This window comes from Monodon monoceros, unplaced genomic scaffold (genome assembly GCF_005190385.1).
Source record: "Monodon monoceros isolate NGI ecotype Baffin Bay Population unplaced genomic scaffold, NGI_Narwhal_1 Super_Scaffold_12, whole genome shotgun sequence".
Taxonomy (NCBI): domain Eukaryota; kingdom Metazoa; phylum Chordata; class Mammalia; order Artiodactyla; family Monodontidae; genus Monodon; species Monodon monoceros.
Genome location: NW_021703768.1, coordinates 152481755 through 152499038, shown reverse-complemented (window position 1 = coordinate 152499038; position 17284 = coordinate 152481755). Strand labels below are relative to the sequence as shown.

Here is a 17284-nt window from a genome sequence, read left to right as displayed (position 1 = left end):
GTGATTATACCTGATCTCTTTAGTGTTTGCTAATCACCCCTCTCATTTCAGGGAGCACTAATTAGATTCTTTCTGTCTCCTGATATTTAGCAATAAAGGATTCTGGGCACTTTAGAATGAAATTACTTATCAAAACAGGGCTCTTAACCTAGACCAGGATAATCCCAGCTTTTCTCAAGTCACTAAACTGCTTAAACTTGAATGCAAATTTTTGAGTGCTCATGAATGTGTTCAGTTTATGGAGAAGTAAATAGATGTCATCAGAACCTCAAAAGTTGTCTTCCTTGTTCATTGCCCTCTACCAGAAAATTAGGAACCTTAATTTCTTGGATTACCTAGTTCTACTAGTAGAGATTTATCTTTCTCTACAGTATGTTACATTCTTTTGCTTCTATAACCTTTGATCTTTTTTTCTTTTTTTTGTTTTGGTGGTACATGGGCCTCTCACTGTTGTGGCCTCTCCCATTGCGGAGCACAGGCTCTGGACGCGCAGGCTCAGTGGCCATGGCTTACGGGCCCAGCTGCTCCGCGGCATGTGGGATCTTCCTGGACTGGGGCACGAACCCGTGTCCCCTGAATCGGCAGGCGGACTCTCAACCACTGCGCCACCAGGGAAGCCCAACTTTTGATCTTTTAAACCAAATTTTTTTCAAAAATGGAGTACTATAATGCTTTGAAATTTGCTTTTTTCCAACTTTCTTTTTTTTAAAAAAAATCTTTCCATATCAATGTATATAGCTCTACTGCATCCTCTTTAATGGCTGCAGAATTGCATTGTATGTGTGATCCAAAATTTAAGTATGCCCTATTAATGATCATTATTTCAAATTTTTCCCTACTACTAACAGTATATATCTTGGCATACTTGAATAGCATTTTCATAAGGTAAACGTGGAATTGTGGTGGGGCAAAGAATATTCAGATTTAAAATTTTAGTAGCTGTTACTACAGGATTAAAATATGGTTTAAAATATGGTTGTATTTTTCCCATAATGCATGAGTGCATCTGTTTTCCCCTTAGCCTTGTCATTACTGGGTATTAATCTTCTTTGCTATTTTCATAGGTAGAAGTGTTTTATTTAAATGTGCATCTCTTTCATTACTGAAATAAACTTTTTAAAATTACTGATCCTTTGTTTTTTATTGATTGGTTTACTTGTTCTTATCTGTTGTTTGTTTTCCTATTGCTGATTGCTTTATTTTTTGTTTTATTGTTTAAAAATTTATTTCATTTATTTATTTTTGGCTGCGTTGGGTCTTTGTTGCTTCACGCTGCTTTCTTTAGCTGCAGCGAGCAGGGGCTACTTTTCATTGCGGTGCGCAGGCTTCTCATTTGCAGTGGCTTCTCTTGTTGCAGAGCTCAGGCTCTAGGTGCATGGGCTCAGTAGTTGTGGCTCGCAGGCTCTAGAGCACAGGCTCAGTAGTTGTGGCGCACAGGCTTAGTTGCTCCACGGCATTTGGGATCTTCCCAGACCAGGGGTCAAACCCACGTCCCCTGCATTGGCAGGCGGATTCTTAACCACTGTGCCACCAGGGAAGCCCATACTTTTTGTTTTATTTTTTATTATGGAGCTCACATAAAAAATCCTGAGGGTAGGAACTTTGTCTTATTTACCATTCTGTCCCCACACCAGCATACTAGTCACTGAAAGTTGGCTGAATTAATGGATGTTATCTCTTTGGCTGCCGAACATGTTGACATCTCCACCATATACAGTTGACCCTTGAAATTACCGGTTTGAACTGCATAGGCCCTCTTATATGCAGGTTTTTTTCAGTAAATGCACACTGCAGTACTACACGATCCAAGGTTGGTTGAATCCGAGGATGCAGAACTGCAGATACAGAGGACTTACTGCAGGTTATGTGTGGAGCCTCCACATTGTTCAAAGGTCAACTGTAGAGGTTTTAAATTTTAATGAATTCAAACCTGACAGTGCTTTCATTGTTGGATTCTAGGATATGAGTTATGCTTAGATATATTCTCTTCCATTTCTTTTCTGGGTTTTGGTGTTTATAAATTTATGCCAGAACTTTTCTTTTTGGCGTATGGTAGAGATCTGAGTCTTCCCTTCCCTTCTGTCTCCAACCCCTGTATGATTGATGTATTTATACATGATTCCTTATACTTGACTTTTATTTTTCCCTTCCCTTCTTCACAGACTTTCTGGTTTTCTTTTAGGCTACCTTATTGTTTGAGAATTTTATATCCTTCCAATTAAGTTGGAGTATAAAAATACATTTTTCAAGTCCTTTTACCTTTTCTTATTAAGTAGTACCTTGAGTGTAGGGGGCTGAAACACGTGGTAGGCTCTCAGTAAATAGTTTATTATATTTTAAGTGCTTTACTCATATTGAATATTAGCTGTGTGTTTCAGTTTTATGACCTGAAAATTAAGTAAATCAAATTGAGTTTACAAATAGTCTGTGTCACAGATTCTACTCTTATTATACAGTAAGGAAAAACACCTTCTTAGATCAAGATAGATTTTATTACACAACTTTATTGAGGTATAGTTGACATGTAATAATTGAGTAATGTGATATATTTTGATCTATGTGTACATCTTTGAAACCATCACCACATTCAAGAATGAACATACCCATCATTCCCCTAAATTTGTAATCCATCCTTCCCTGCCACCCTCATTTCTTCATCCCCTCTCCCATACACAGGCAACCACTGTTCTGGTTTCTATAACCATAGATTACATTTTGTAGAATTTTTATGTAAATGAAGTCATAAGGTATGTACTCTTTTATTTTTGTCTACTCTACTTAATTTGAGATTTATCCATTTTTGTTGGTCAGTAGTACTTCATTCTTTTTATTATTATTATTCCATTATTTGGATATGCCAACATTTGTTTATCATTCACTTGTTGATGAACATATTTGGATGATTTCTAGTGTTTGGGTATTACAAATTAAGCTACTGTGAACATTTTATGTGTAAGTCTTTGTGTGGGCATAGCTTTGTTTCTCTTGGGCAAATACCTAAGAATGGAACTGGTCATATGATAGGTGTATGTCTAACTTTTAAAAATACTGACAGACTGTTTTGCAAAGAGGTTGTCTCATTTTACATTCCTGTTACATGTCGTTGATCCGTACCCTCACCAACACTTGGCAAGGCAAGTCTTTTTAATTTTAGCCATTCTTCTGGGTATGCAGTGGTATCTCATTGTGGTTTTAATTTGAATTTTCCTAATGACTACTCATGTTGAGCATCTTTTCATGTGATTATTTGCCATCTCTATGTCGTCTTTGGTGAAGTGTCTGTTCACATCATTTACCTGTTTTAGGTTGTTTTCTTTTTATTGAGTTTTGAGAGTTCTTTATATAATTAGTCCTGAAATCAGGTAGTGTTGGTCTTTTAGCTTTGTTCTTTTTCAGAGTTGCTTTGCCTTTTCTGAGTCCTTTGAATTTTCATATGAATTTTAAAATCAGCATGCCAGTTTCAAACTTGTTGGTATTTTCATTGGGATTGTGTTGACTCTGTAAACCACTTTGGGGAGATCTAACATCTTAACAATATTGAATCTTCTGACCTGTGAACGCTGTATCTCTCTTCACTTACTTAGGACTTCTTTCATTTCTCTCAGCATTGTTTTGTAGTTCTTAGTATACATGGGTTCTGCACATTTTTTGGGTCAAATTTACCCCTAAATGTTTCATAATTTTGATATATAATACAGTAATTGTAAATGTTACGATTTTTAAATTTCAGTTTCTGATTGTTCATTGCTAGCATACAGAAATACAGTATTTTTGTATATCGATCTTTTGTTCTATGACTTTGCTAAACTCACATATTGGTAGCATTTTTATAGATTCCATAGGATTTTTAAATAGATGATTTGGTATTTGCAAATAAAGAGCTTTACTTTTCCCTTTTCAGTTTTTAATTTTTCTTCTTGGAATGGCTAGAACTTCTGGTATAATGTTGAATGGTAGTGGTGAGAGTAGATATTCTTGCTTTGTTTCTGACCTTAGGGAAAGGATTTATCCCTTAACCACTAAGCTTTTTGTAGATGCCCTTTATCAAGATTGAGGAAGCTCTCTATTCTTAGCTTACTGAGAGTTTAAAATTTTTTTTTTAGTGTACAAGAGGATTCATTTTATTTTATTTTTATTAAAAAGTTTTTTCAAATTTCTTATACAATCTTTAGAGGTTACACTCCATTTACAGTTATTATAGAATATTGGCTATATTCTCCGTGTTGTACAGTACATCCTTGTGGCCTGTCTTTCACCCAGTAGTTTGTACCTCCCACCCGTATATCGCCCCCGCCCTCCCACCACTGGTAACTACTAGTCTGTTCTCTATATCTGTGAGTGTGTACCTCCTTTTTGTTATATTCACTACATATATTTTTTAGATTCCATATATAAATGATATCATACAACATTTGTCTTTCTCTTTCTGACTTATTCACTTAGCATAATGCCTTCCAAGTCCATCCATGTTGCTGCAAATGGCAAAATTTCATTCCTTTTTATGGCCGAGCAGTATTTCATTGTATCTATATACCACATCTTTATCCATTCATCTGTTGATGGACACTTAGGTTGCTTCCATGTCTTAGCAATTGCAAATAATGCTGCTATTAATATTGAGAAGCATGTATCTTTTGGAATTAGTGTTTAAAGAGTGGAATTGCTGGATCATCTGGTAATTCTATTTTTAGTTTTTTGAGAAACCTCATACTGTTTTCCACAGTGGCTGCGCCAGTTTACATTCCCACCAACAGTGTAGGAGGGTTCCCTTTCCTCTACCTCCTTACCAACATTTGTTATTAGTGTTCTTTTTGGTGATAGCCATTCTGACAGGTGTGAGGGGTATCTCATTGTGGTTTTAATTTGCATTTCCCAATGATAAGAGATGTTGAGCATCTTTTCATGTGCCTGTTGGCCATCTACATTTCCTCTTTGGAAAACTAATCAGTTCTGCCCATTTTTTAATCGGGTTGGTTGTTTTTGATATTGAGTTGTATGAACTTTTTATATATGTTGGATATTAATCCCTTATAGGTCATATCATTTGCAAATATTTACTCCCATTGAGTAGGTTGTCTTTTTGTTTTGTTGATGGTTTCCTTTGCTGTGCAAAAGCTTTTAAGTTTAATTAGGTTGCATTTGTTTATTTTTGCTTTTATTTCCTTTACTTTAGGAGACAGATCCCAAAAAAATATTGCTGCAGTTTATGTCAAAGATTGTTCTGCCTATGTTTTCCTATAGGAGTTTTTTAGTATCTGGTCTTAAATTTAGGTCTTAAATCCATTTTGAGTTTATTTTTGTACATGGTGTTAGAGAATGTACTAATTTCACTCATTTACATATAGCTGTCCAGTTTTCCCAATACCACTTTTTGAAGAGATTGTCTTTTCTCTGTTGTGTAGTCTTACCTCCTTTGTCATAGATTAATTGACCATAAGTGTGTAGGTTTATTTCTGGGCTTTCTGTCCTGTTCCACTGATCTATGTGTCTGTTTTTGTCACAGTACCATACTGTTTTGAGTACTGTAGCTTGTAGTATAGTCTGAAGTCAGGGGGTATAATTCCTCCCACTCTGTTTTTCTTTCTCAAGATTGTTTTGGCTGTTCGAGGTCTTTTCTGTTTTGATACAAATTTAAAATTTGTTGTTCTAGTTCTGTGAAAAATGCCATTGTTAATTTGATAGGGATTGCATTGAATCTGTAGATTGCCTTTGATAGTATGGTCATTTTAACATTATTGATTCTTCCAATCCAAAACATGATATATCTTTCCATCTGTGTTTGTTGTCTTCAGTTTCTTTCATTAGGGTCTGTTGTTTGGAGTACAGGTCTTTTGCCTCTTTAGGTAAGTTCCTAGGTATTTTATTCTTTTTGATGTGATGCAAAATGATGTTTCTTTCATTTCTTTCTGGTAGTTTGTTGTTAGTGTATAGAAATGCAACAGATTTCTGTATATTAATTTTGTATCCTGCAACTTTACCGAATTCATTGATGAGCTCTAGTAGTTTTCTGGTGGCATCCTTAGAATGTTCTATGTATAGTGTCATGTCATCTGCAAACAGTGACAGTTTTACTTCTTCCTTTCTAATTTGATTCCTTTTATTTCTCGTCTGATTGCTGTGGCTAAGATTTCCAAACTATGTTGAAAAAAGTGGCAAGAGTGGGCATCCTTGTCTTGTTCCTGATCTTAGAGGGAATGCTTTCAGCTTTTCACCATTGAGTATGATGCTAGCTGTGGGTTTGTCATATATGACCTTTATTGTGTTGAGGTAAGTTCCCTCTATATCCACAAGCTCTGGAGAGTTTTTTTTATCATAAATGTATGTTGGTTTTTTTCAGAAGTGTTTTCTGTATCTATTGAGATGATCCTATGGTTTTTATTCTTCAATTTGTTAATGTGGTGTATCCCATTGATTGGTTTGTGGATATTGAAAAATCCTTGCATCCCTGGGATAAATCCCACTTGATCATGGTGTATGATCCTTTTAATGTGTTGTTGGATTCAATTTGCTATTATTTTGTTGAGGATTTTTGCATCTATGTTCATCAGTGATATTGGCCTGTAATTTTTTTTGTTATATCTTTGTCTGATTTTGGTATCAGGGTGATGCTGGTCTCATAGAACGAGATTAGAAATGTTCCTTCCTCTATAATTTTTTGGAATAATTTTAGAAGGTTAGATGTTAACTCTTCTCTAAAAATTTAGTAGAATTCACCAGTGAAGCCATCTGGTCCTGGACTTTTGTTTGTTGGGAGTTTTAAAGTTATTGATTCAAAATCAATACTGGTAATTGGTCTGTTCATGTTTTCTATTTCTTCCTGGTTAATTCTTGGGAGATTATACCTTTCTAAGAATTTGTCCATTTCTTATAGATTGTCCATTTTATTGGTATATAGTTGTTCATAGTAGTCTCTTATGATCCTTTGTATTTCTGTGGTATCGGTTGTAACTTCTCCTTTTTTCATTTCTGATTTTATTGATTTGGGCCCTGTCCCCTTTTATCTTGATGAGTCTGGCTAAAGGTTTATCAATTTTGTTTATCTTTTCAAAGAACCAACTTTTAGTTTTATTGATCTTTATTATTTTTTTAGTCTCCATTTCATTTATTTCTGCTCTGATCTTCATGATTTCTTTCCTTCTGCTAACTTTGGGTTTTGTTTGTTCTTTCTCTGGTTGCTTTAGGTGTAAGTTTAGGTTGTTTATTTGAGATTTTTCTTGTTTCCTGAGGTTAGCTTGTATCACTATAAATTTCCCTCTTAGAACTGCCTTTGCTGTGTCCCATAGGTTTTGGATCATTGTGTTTTCAGTTTCATTTTCACTTGTCTCTAGGTATTTTTGATTTCCTCTTTGATTTCTTCAGTGGTGCATTGACTGTTTAATAGAATATTGTTTGTGTTTTTTGCATTTTTTTTCCTTGTAGTTGATTTCTGGTCTCATAGCATTGTGGTCAGAAAAGATGCTTAATATGATTTCAGTTTTCTTAAATTTACCAAGGCTTGTTTTGTGGCCTAGCATGTGATCTGTCCTGGAGAATGTTCCATGTGCACTTGAAAAGAATGTTTATTCTGCTGCTTTTGGATGGAATGCTCTATATATTTATCAATTAAGTCTATTTTGTCTAATGTGTCATTTAGGGTCTCTGTTTCCTTATTGATTTTCTCTCTGATGACTTGTCCGTTGATGTAAGTGGGGTGTTAAGTCCCCTACTATTATTGTGTTATTGTTGATTTCTCCTTTTATGTATGTTAATATTTGCCTTATATATTTAAGTGCTTCTATGTTGGGTGCATATATATTTACAGTTGTTATATCTTCTTACTGGATTGATCCTTTGGTCATTATGTAGTGTCCTTCTTGGTCTTCTGAAACAATGTTTATTTTAAAGTCTGTTTGTCTGATATAAGTATTGCTACTCTGGCTTTCTTTTGGTTTCCATTTGGGTAGAATTCCTTTTTTCCATTCACTCACTCTGTGTGTCTTTAGTTCTGAAGTGAGTGTTTTGTAGGTAGCGTATATAGGGTATTGTTTTTGCATCCGTTCAGCCACTCTGTGTCTTTTGGTTGGAGCATTTAGTCTATTTACGTTTAAGGTAATTATTGATATGTATATTCTATTTGCCATTTTGTTAATTGTTTTAGATTTGGTTTTTTAGGTCTTTTTTCCCTTTTCTTCTTTTGTTCTCTTGTGATTTGATGACTGTCTTTAGTGTTACGTTTGAATTCCTTTTTCTTTTTTGTGTGTATATCTATTATAGATACTTGGTTTGTGGTTACCATGAGGTTTGTATAGCAGTGTATATGCGTTCTAAAAACCCTGCATTTGTACTCTCCTCCCCTTACAATTAGTGTTTTTGATATCACATTTTACGTCTTATTTTTTTGCGTATCTCTTAACTTCTTATTGTGGACATAGTGATTTTACTACTTTTTGTTTTTTAGCCTCCCTACTAGGATTGTGTGTGTGTATGATTTCCTACTTTTACTGTATGCTTGCCTTTACTGGTGAGCTTTTTCATTTTCATAACTTTCTTTCTAGTTGTGGCCTTTTATTTTTCACCTAGAGAAGTTCCCTTAACATTTGTTGTAAAGCTGGTTTGTTGTAAAGCTTAGCTTTTGCTTGTCTGTAAAGCTTTTGATTTCTCCAAATCTGAATGAGAGCCTTGCTGGGTAGAATATTCTTGGTTGTAGGTTTTTCCCTTTCATTACTTTAAATATATTGTGCCACTCCCCTCTGGCCTGTAGAGTTGCTGCTGAAAAATCAGCTGGTATGAGAGTTTTAAAAATCAGGAATGGATGCTGATTTTGTCAAATGCTCTTCCTGCATTTATTTAGATGATTTTCTTTTCTGAGAAAACATTTTTTAAATTATATTTTTTGAATGTTCAACAAACCTAGCATTTTCTGGCACAAATCTTACTTGGTCATTATCCTTTTAATATATTGTTGGATCTGTTTTGTCAGTTTACATTTATGTTCATGAGGATGTCATTTTGTAACTTTCTTGTACTAGTTTTGTCTGGTTTTGGTGTTAGGATGATGATGACCTTATAGAATGAGTTGGGAAGTGTCCTCTTCAGTTTTCTGGATGAATTTGTGTAGAATTGATATTAATTCTTCCTTAAATGTTTGGTAGTATTCGCCAATGAACTCTTCTCGTTCTAGAATATTCTTTGTGGGAAGGTTTTTTTATCAGATACATTCATAATGTTGTGCATCCATCACTACCATCCATCTCCATAGCTCTTTTCATTTTGCAGTTTGCCATCACTCTTGAAAGTTTTTTTCTGGGTTGCTAGATCGATAGGACATTTTTCCTTCAGTGCATTAATGTGGAAATTTTTCTGTCTCTGTATGTGTGTGTCTGTTTGCCTCTCTTTTGGTGACAGCTGTAATTGGTAACAGTATAATTCACACAATTCACCCACTTAAGGTGCAAATTCAGTAGTTTTTATATATTTACAGAGTTGTGCACCCATTACCATAGTCAATTTGAGAACATTTTCACTGTCCCCTCAACACATTAGCAGTCATTCCCCATTTCCTCTTAACCATGGTGTTCAACTTTAGAAATTCAATTTGAGTGTGCTATCTTGTATCACTAGTTACTATGTTTAGCCTTCTAGCTTCTGACCATATGGAATGTAATTAAAGTAACTTTTAATGTCTGCTAATTTTATCATCATTATCTTTTCTGGACTGGTCTTAATTGACTGACTTTTCATTATGGATGATATTTTCCTGTTTCTTTGCATACCTAGTAATTTTTAATTGGGTGCCAGATATTGTGAATTTTACCTTATTGAGTGATGTGTGAACCTGGGTGATGTGTGAACCTAGGGGTTGTTACCTTTACTCGTTTTGGGTGTTTTTTTCCTCTGGCTCAGGCAATTTTTCACATACATATGGTGATCAGTACTCAGTTGACAACTTGAGGGGAACCTCAAATTTCCAGACCTTTCTGTTCATCTCTCTCCTCTCTGGTACTCTGCCTTTGTAAATTCTAGTCATCCTGGCTTCCCTGGACATTCGCTCTGTGTCCTGAACTTGCGGGAGATCAGTGTTCTTTCCCTGGAATCCCCTCCCTGTGCTGCTGTTGGCCTGTCTTGTTTGTTTTTCATCCTTCAGGGATCACTCTCCTGTGCCGATTGGATCTCCTGATTGATCTCTGATATTTGTTGATTCATGTATATTGTCTGGTTTTATACTTGTTCAGGTGGGATAGTAAATTTGGTCCCTGTTATTCCATTTTGATTAGAAGTCTCTAGACTGCTTTTTCAGCCAATAGAAAATCAGTTTTCAAAGATTTATATTTTCATTACATCCATTTGTTTCATTCTCTCTCAAACTATAACCTGCACTATTAAAAATATTATGGGGAAGACTTCCCTGGTGGCGCAGTGGTTGAGAGTGCCTGCCGATGCAGGGGACACGGGTTCATGCCCTGGTCTGGGAAGATCCCATATGCTGTGGAATGGCTGGGCCCGTGAGCCATGGCTGCTGAGCCTGCACGTCTGGAGCCTGCACTCCGCAATGGGAGAGGCCACAACAGTGAGAGGCCCACATACCACAAAAATATATATATATATATATATATTATGGGGAAAATTCTTAGGTGAATTTAGAAACAATTGTCATCTTACCACGAACTGCCAAAGTACAGATTTAATATTGCATTGAAAGAAATTATTGTTTCTAGTCACAACTCTTACCTCTTGAATCCTATGTCTGTTACTGTTTGATTATGTATAGTTATGACTTAATATCTGAAATGCTTCTGGGCAGGTATTTTTCCTTTTAATTATACAGTACAGATTTGTCTAATTACATGATTATTGATGAAATTATTACTTTGGTACTCTTGGTTTTAAAAGTTTGCTAAGCTGAGAATATCTCACGTATCTTCTGTTTTTAGGCAAAATTCTTGTTTTCTGGAGTATAGATTATGAATAGCCTCTGAGATACTAGATTTGATTTTTTTTTGCATAAGTCCAAATCATTCATGTTGAAATATTGGACTTATCATTACTATAAATTATTCATGCTTTTTCTTGTCATAGCTGAGGCTAATTTAAAGGATAAAGTCTTAACTATTGTATTCTTAAAAATAACAATGGAATCTAAATATTGATATATTGCCTTAAATGGGTTTTTTTTTTTTTTAGTCTGCCAAGTGGAGAGTTTATAACTTAATCATAGCAGTGAATTGTTCTAGAATCGGTAAGGTTTCTACTATTGACCCCTTTCTCACAATTTTTTGTGTGATAAGTTATTACTCAATATGGGACTTCCCTGGTGGCACAGTGGTTAAGAATCCACCTGCAAATGCAGGGGATACGGGTTGAGCCCAGGTCCAGGAAGATCCCACATGCCGCGGAGCAACTAAGCCTGTGCGCCACAACTACTGAGCCTGTGCTCTAGAGCCCGCAAGCCACAACTACTGAAGCCCCCTCTCCACAACTACTGAAGCCTATGCTCCTAGAGCCCGTGCTCCGCAACAAGAGAAGCCACCACAATGAGAAGCCCGCACAGCACAATGAAGAGTAGCCCCCACTCGCCACAACTTGAGAAAGCCCATGTGCAGCAACGAAGACCCAACACAGCCAAAAATAAATAAATTTATTTTTAAAAAATTATTACTCAATAAAATATCTAAAATGTTACTTAATCCAGGGACCAAACTGTAGAGAACACTATATAATTTTTTTAACATCTTTATTGTAGTATAATTGCTTTACAATGGTGTGTTAGTTTCTGCTGTTCAGCAAAGTGAATCAGCTATACATATACATATATCCCCATATCTCCTTCCTCTTGCATCTCCCTCCCATCCTCCCTATCCCACCCCTCTAGGTGGATGCAAAGCACCAAGCTGATCTACCTGTGCTCTGCAGCTCCTTCCCACTAGCTATCTATTTTCCATTTGGTATAGAACACTATATAATTCTTAACCCATTTTTTTCTTCTTTTACAGGAAAAGTAAGAAGCTTAAGCTCATCTTTGTGGTCACTAACTCACTTGACAGCTTTGTATCTAAGTGACAATTCCCTGTCCCGCATTCCTTCAGACATTGCCAAGCTTCACAATCTGGTGTATCTGGACCTGTCCTCTAATAAAATCCGGAGTTTACCAGCAGAACTCGGAAACATGGTATCACTCAGGTATACAGATTCAACTTAGTACATAGCTATATACCCCCTAAAAGAATATATTATTATATTGTTAGGAAACACCACTTTGTTGGGAAAAGACATTGTCAATTTAATGGTATTTGAACACAATTAAACATGACTATGTTCTTCAGGTAAAGTTTTCTGGGAAAATTGAATGTCAGCTAATAAATAAGTCATTTAGATCCATTGCCTAAAATTTACTTTATTGCTGTTTTGTGTAATATACTTTATTTTTGAAACAAAATTTTTGGACAAAGTGGGGCAAACAAATAGAAGGCACTTGTATTATCCCATATATTCACTCACCTGTGACAGACAGTTGAGATGCTTTTCCCCCACTAAATTCTGGGGCCCTGTACCATCCTTAATATGGGATCCAGGAAGCCATTGACAATTAATGATCCCATTTTGGCCATCCCAGGGCTTGTATGCATGACAGTAACAAAGCCAGGACTTGAAAGAAGCTAGAATTAGTGATTGAATATGGGGACCTATAGTGTGGGCTATAGGAGGTTGATAGGATGTGGAGTCACACAGAGTTCAGGTTAGAAACCTGACTCAGTCATTTACAAGTTGTGTGATTTTGGGCAAGCTTCATACAACCTTGCAGAGTGTTTCTTCATCCATGAAGTTGCTATGATAATGACCCAACTAAGGATGAGATTAGAGATATTTGAGATAATGACTAAGAAACTACTAGCAACTCTGCTTGGTACATATTGTATTAGTAAATGGTAATTGCTGTAACCTCTGTTTTATAAGATAGATGAGATCTACCCAGATTGAATATAAAGCCAATTTCCAGCTATTATGTTAATCCCAATAGAAAATCTTGCCCCATTTCATATTACCCCCCCCCCTTTTTTTTTAAATTCCACTGGCTTTTCTGCTGCCTTCTATCATTTGCTGCATAGTAAAAAGGAATAAGGACCTTGTGAGAGTTTCTTTACCTCTATTGCTTCCATTCCAGCCCTTTGACATTTTTTAGGCTTAATTATTGAGTGTATACCATGACTATTTTTAATCTCCTGAACCAAATTTACTTAAAGGACCTCCTTTCCTGTGTGATATATTTGGAAATAAACAGGAACCAAGTATTCAGAGTGAGTTTTTCTTATTCAGTTTATGGCCTCACCAACCTCTGGTTTACTCAGTGGTAACCAAGCTTCATTTAAATTCCAAGAACCAAGGGCTATAGAAGTATCAGTAGTTCACATTCACATGTAAACATTGACAAATAAAACTTATCATAGGACATTGCCAATATCTTAATATTGGGTCTTTTTTTCCTACTGAAGATTCCTTTCATAGTTATATTTTCTATACAAAACAAATCATTAAAATAATCAGTAGCTATTAATATAGCTGCCATTATTTCTAAAGTAAAACTTTAGTATTATTAATCATAAACATATTGTACAACTACCGTAAACTATTTTGATTTGGTACTATATGATCATTTAAATTTTCTTTTAACAGTTCACATGTTAGGCTGTTTTATCATTTCCACTTTCTTAAACATGTGTATTAGACCTCCATGTATGCTAGACCAGTTCTGCTCTCAGGGTGGTATCTGGACTGTGCCATTTTCAAAGTGTGTCACCAGCCTGCAGTGAGATACACAGCAAGTGTCTTTTGAATCCAATACCCTTAAAAAAATTGGGGCTTATATTTTGTTGGTCTTTTTTTTTCTCATCACATTTTTATAGTAATTGATTTTTTTCCTATGTTTTACAAATGTATTGGTCTGTGGCAGTTTGGGGTTTTTTGTTGTGTCTTTTTGTTTGTTTGTTTTTCTAACCACATATGATTTAAGAAGCACTATACTAGACATTGGCATATAATACTAAATTTTGTATTCTTAGGAACTTACACCTTATATTCCTAGAAATTATATTGTTGATTTTAGCTGTTAGTTAAAGGTTAATATATCTTCTGACTTCCTGGAATTTTTACATCAACAGGGAACTCCATTTAAATAACAACCTGTTACGAGTTCTACCTTTTGAGCTGGGAAAACTGTTTCAGTTGCAGACTTTAGGCCTGAAAGGTATGACTTCCCATATTTGTGCTTCTTGTGGTTTGTATGTATGTCTTTGAGTCTAAAGAAGCCATTAAAGGGAATCCTTTTGCCAGGGATTTGCAGGTTCACTCTTCCCCAGAGTTCATCATTTTGTTAGATACAGTCCAATGGTTTTCTTTCTTTTTCACCTATAGATTGTCTGCTAGTCGTCTTCTTATTTTTTGCTCCTAGCCCAGCCTTGCTTTTCTAGCCTTTCTTTTAGCCACCTCTATGTTTTGGTGATACATTCCTGACGTCAGACTTCATTTCATCATGCTGTAAAACAGCTTTTTTTATTTGTTTGTTTTATGTTCAAATCTCAAAAAATGGAGATTCTCACAAAATGCAGAAAGCAAGTAGAAAATTTTGATCTGTTTGGATCCTCTAATAAAGACCAGTATTTAAGCATTTCTTTAAAACTCAAAAATAAAATTGATTTATAAGGACTTTACTAATATTTTAGAACTCGGGGACATAATTAACCTAGTAAGAACTATTGGGAAATATTTTTTTAAACCAGCAAGGTTAAAAGTCCCATTTTAATAATATGTCAAAACCTATAAATTTTTTTATCACATTGTGGTTCTTCACCAGTCTTGTAGATGTATCCAGCTTACTCTATAATTGATTCCTTAAAAAAGATCACAGGGGGACTTCCCTGGCAGTCCAGTGGTTATGACTCTGCCCTTTGCTGCAGGGGGCATGGGTTTGATCCCTGGTGGGGGAACTAAGATCCCACATGCTATGTGGTGTGGCCCCCCAAAAAAATCACATGATGAAGTCTTCAAGAAGTGTACTTTTATTTCTTAAAAATACAGTTATAAAGTGAGGTTTTATTTCTGTAAATCCATTTCATATTATAAAAGTAATGGTATTCACAAAAACAAATGGAAATTGCAAATAATACATTTACAAATATATGTAAAACCATGTTCAACAAACATCAGCTTTATAAATCATTCTTTGGAAAGTTTTTGTCTGTATGGGCTACACTGGCTGAGGCCTCTTAAAATGGAAGTCAGGGAAATGTGAGCTGCAAATGCCTTTTCTGTTGTATCTCCCTATGATAAGTCTAATTTATTCTTATTTTCCTATTTTGAAATTTGAAAAACAAATATATAAAATGTGGCAAAGTGTAATTCATATACAGACTACCAGAATTAACAATTAATATTTTGTCACTTTTGTGTCCATTTTTTAATGCAAAAGAAATAGAACATTACAGAACATTAAGGCCCTCTTTGTTCCTCTTCTAGTCTCTTTCTCGTCCCAGAGGCAGCTACTGTTGTGTGTCCTTCTGGTTCAAGGTTTTGTAATCTTACAGTATATATTTTACAAACCTTAATCTGTATTCATTTCTCTAAGGATTTACAAACTTTATTTGAAGTTAGGGTCATTGCTCACAAATTTTCACACTGATTTAAGTAAACGCTGGGGCCAGGTAGGGAAGTCTTTATGGCACATTTGTTTTTGATTAGTCCTTGGTCTTCCACTTCAGAAAGATCCTTTACTGTTCAACATTTATGCCTTTATGTTTCTTTCTTGGAAGTATAGTTTCACCGAGATAGTTTGTTTATCTCAGCTATTCTGTTGGACGTTGTTACACGTCTGTCTGCAATAGCAGTCTTTTCACTTGATTTCGAACTTTTTAAGACAAATCCTGTGTTATTTTCCTGACTTTGCAACTTACACTTTAATGCTGTGCTAGCTACTTCTTAAAACAGTTACATTTTCCTTGCTCTCTGAAAACTTCTTTAATGATTTCTCATGGCACCTGTTAATTATTTGGAAGAGAAAATGTATCACTTAGTTCAAAAATCATGTCTATTTGCTATTTTATCCATTCGTACAGAGCCAAAGTACTTCTGCCTCATGAATTGGTTCATATCATTTTCTTTAAAGTTGATTACATAGGGCTAGCATGCGTCACTTTTTTTTTTTTTTTTTTTTTTACATTTTTCCATGTTCTTCAAAATTGTTCTACTGTGAAAGGTAGGACTAGAACCTTAGATAGTGTATTCTTTTTTTTATTTTGAGATAAGAGATTTATGTGAACCTGTAAGAAATAATTCAGGGAACAATCCATGTGCCTTTTACCAATTTCCCCCCAGTGATAACATCTTTCAAAACTATACTACATAGACTTGCCTGGTGGCACAGTGGTTAAGAATCCGCCTGCCAATGCAGGACACACAGGTTCAAGCCCTGGTCCAGGAAGATCCCACATGCTGAGGAGTGACTAAACCCGTGCGCCACAACTACTGAGCCTGCACTCTAGAGCCCGCGAGCCACAACTACTGAGCCCACGCGTCTAGAGCCTGTGCTCCGCAACAAGAGAAGCAACCGCAATGAGAAGCCCGTACACCACAACAGAGTAGTCCCCGCTCGCTGCAACTACAGAAGGCCCCCGCGCAGTAACGAAGACCCACTGCAGCCAGAAAACAAAAAACAAAACAAAACAAAAACTGTAGTACAGCATCACAACCAGGATATTGACATTGATACAGTCAAGGTACAGAACAGTTCCATCACCAAAGGATCCCTCATGTTGCCCTTTGATAGGCACACTTGCTTTCCTCTTGCCCCAGTTCACTCCTGAACTTCTGACAACCACTGATATGTTATCTATTTCTATAATTTTGTTATTTAAAAAATAATATATAAATAGAATCATGCTGTGTATAACCTTTTGAGATTGGGTTCCCCTCCCCACACCCAAGGTTATTTCTTCGGAGATTCACCCAGGTTGTTGGGTGTTTGCTCCTTTATATTGTTGAGTAGTATTACTTGGTATGGATGTATCACAGGTTGTTTAACCATTGACCTATTTAAGGACATCTGGGTGGTTTCCAGTATTTTGCTGTTACAGATGAAGCTGCTGTTAACATTTTGTGTGCAGGTTATTGTGTGAATGTAAGTCTTCATTTCTCTAAGATAAATGCCCAGGAGTGCAGTTGCTGGGTCATAGGTTAATTTCATGGTCAGTTTTTTTTAAGAAACTGCCAGGTTGTTTTCCAGACTGCTGTACTATTTTACATTTTTACCAGTAATAAA

General features: G+C 35.7%; 1 protein-coding gene across 6 annotated transcripts in view; it reads left to right on the top strand.

Annotated features, from left to right (window-relative positions):
* The window catches only part of CNOT6 (CCR4-NOT transcription complex subunit 6), a 66893-nt gene that overhangs the window by 24878 nt on the left and 24731 nt on the right, over positions 1 to 17284 (top strand). For 4 of the 6 annotated variants that reach the window (XR_003792753.1, XM_029217581.1, XM_029217580.1 and 1 more), the window contains exons 3-4: positions 11970 to 12156; positions 14133 to 14218. The exons of 1 other annotated variant lie outside the window; for it this stretch is intronic. Coding sequence is in view for 4 of the 5 variants with exons in the window: in XM_029217581.1 (XP_029073414.1) it covers positions 11970 to 12156; positions 14133 to 14218 (273 nt within the window). In the remaining variant the exon portion in view is untranslated. Of the gene's footprint in view, positions 1 to 11160; positions 11216 to 11969; positions 12157 to 14132; positions 14219 to 17284 lie in introns of all 6 variants that reach the window. One more of the 6 variants, XM_029217583.1, reaches the window with a different exon arrangement.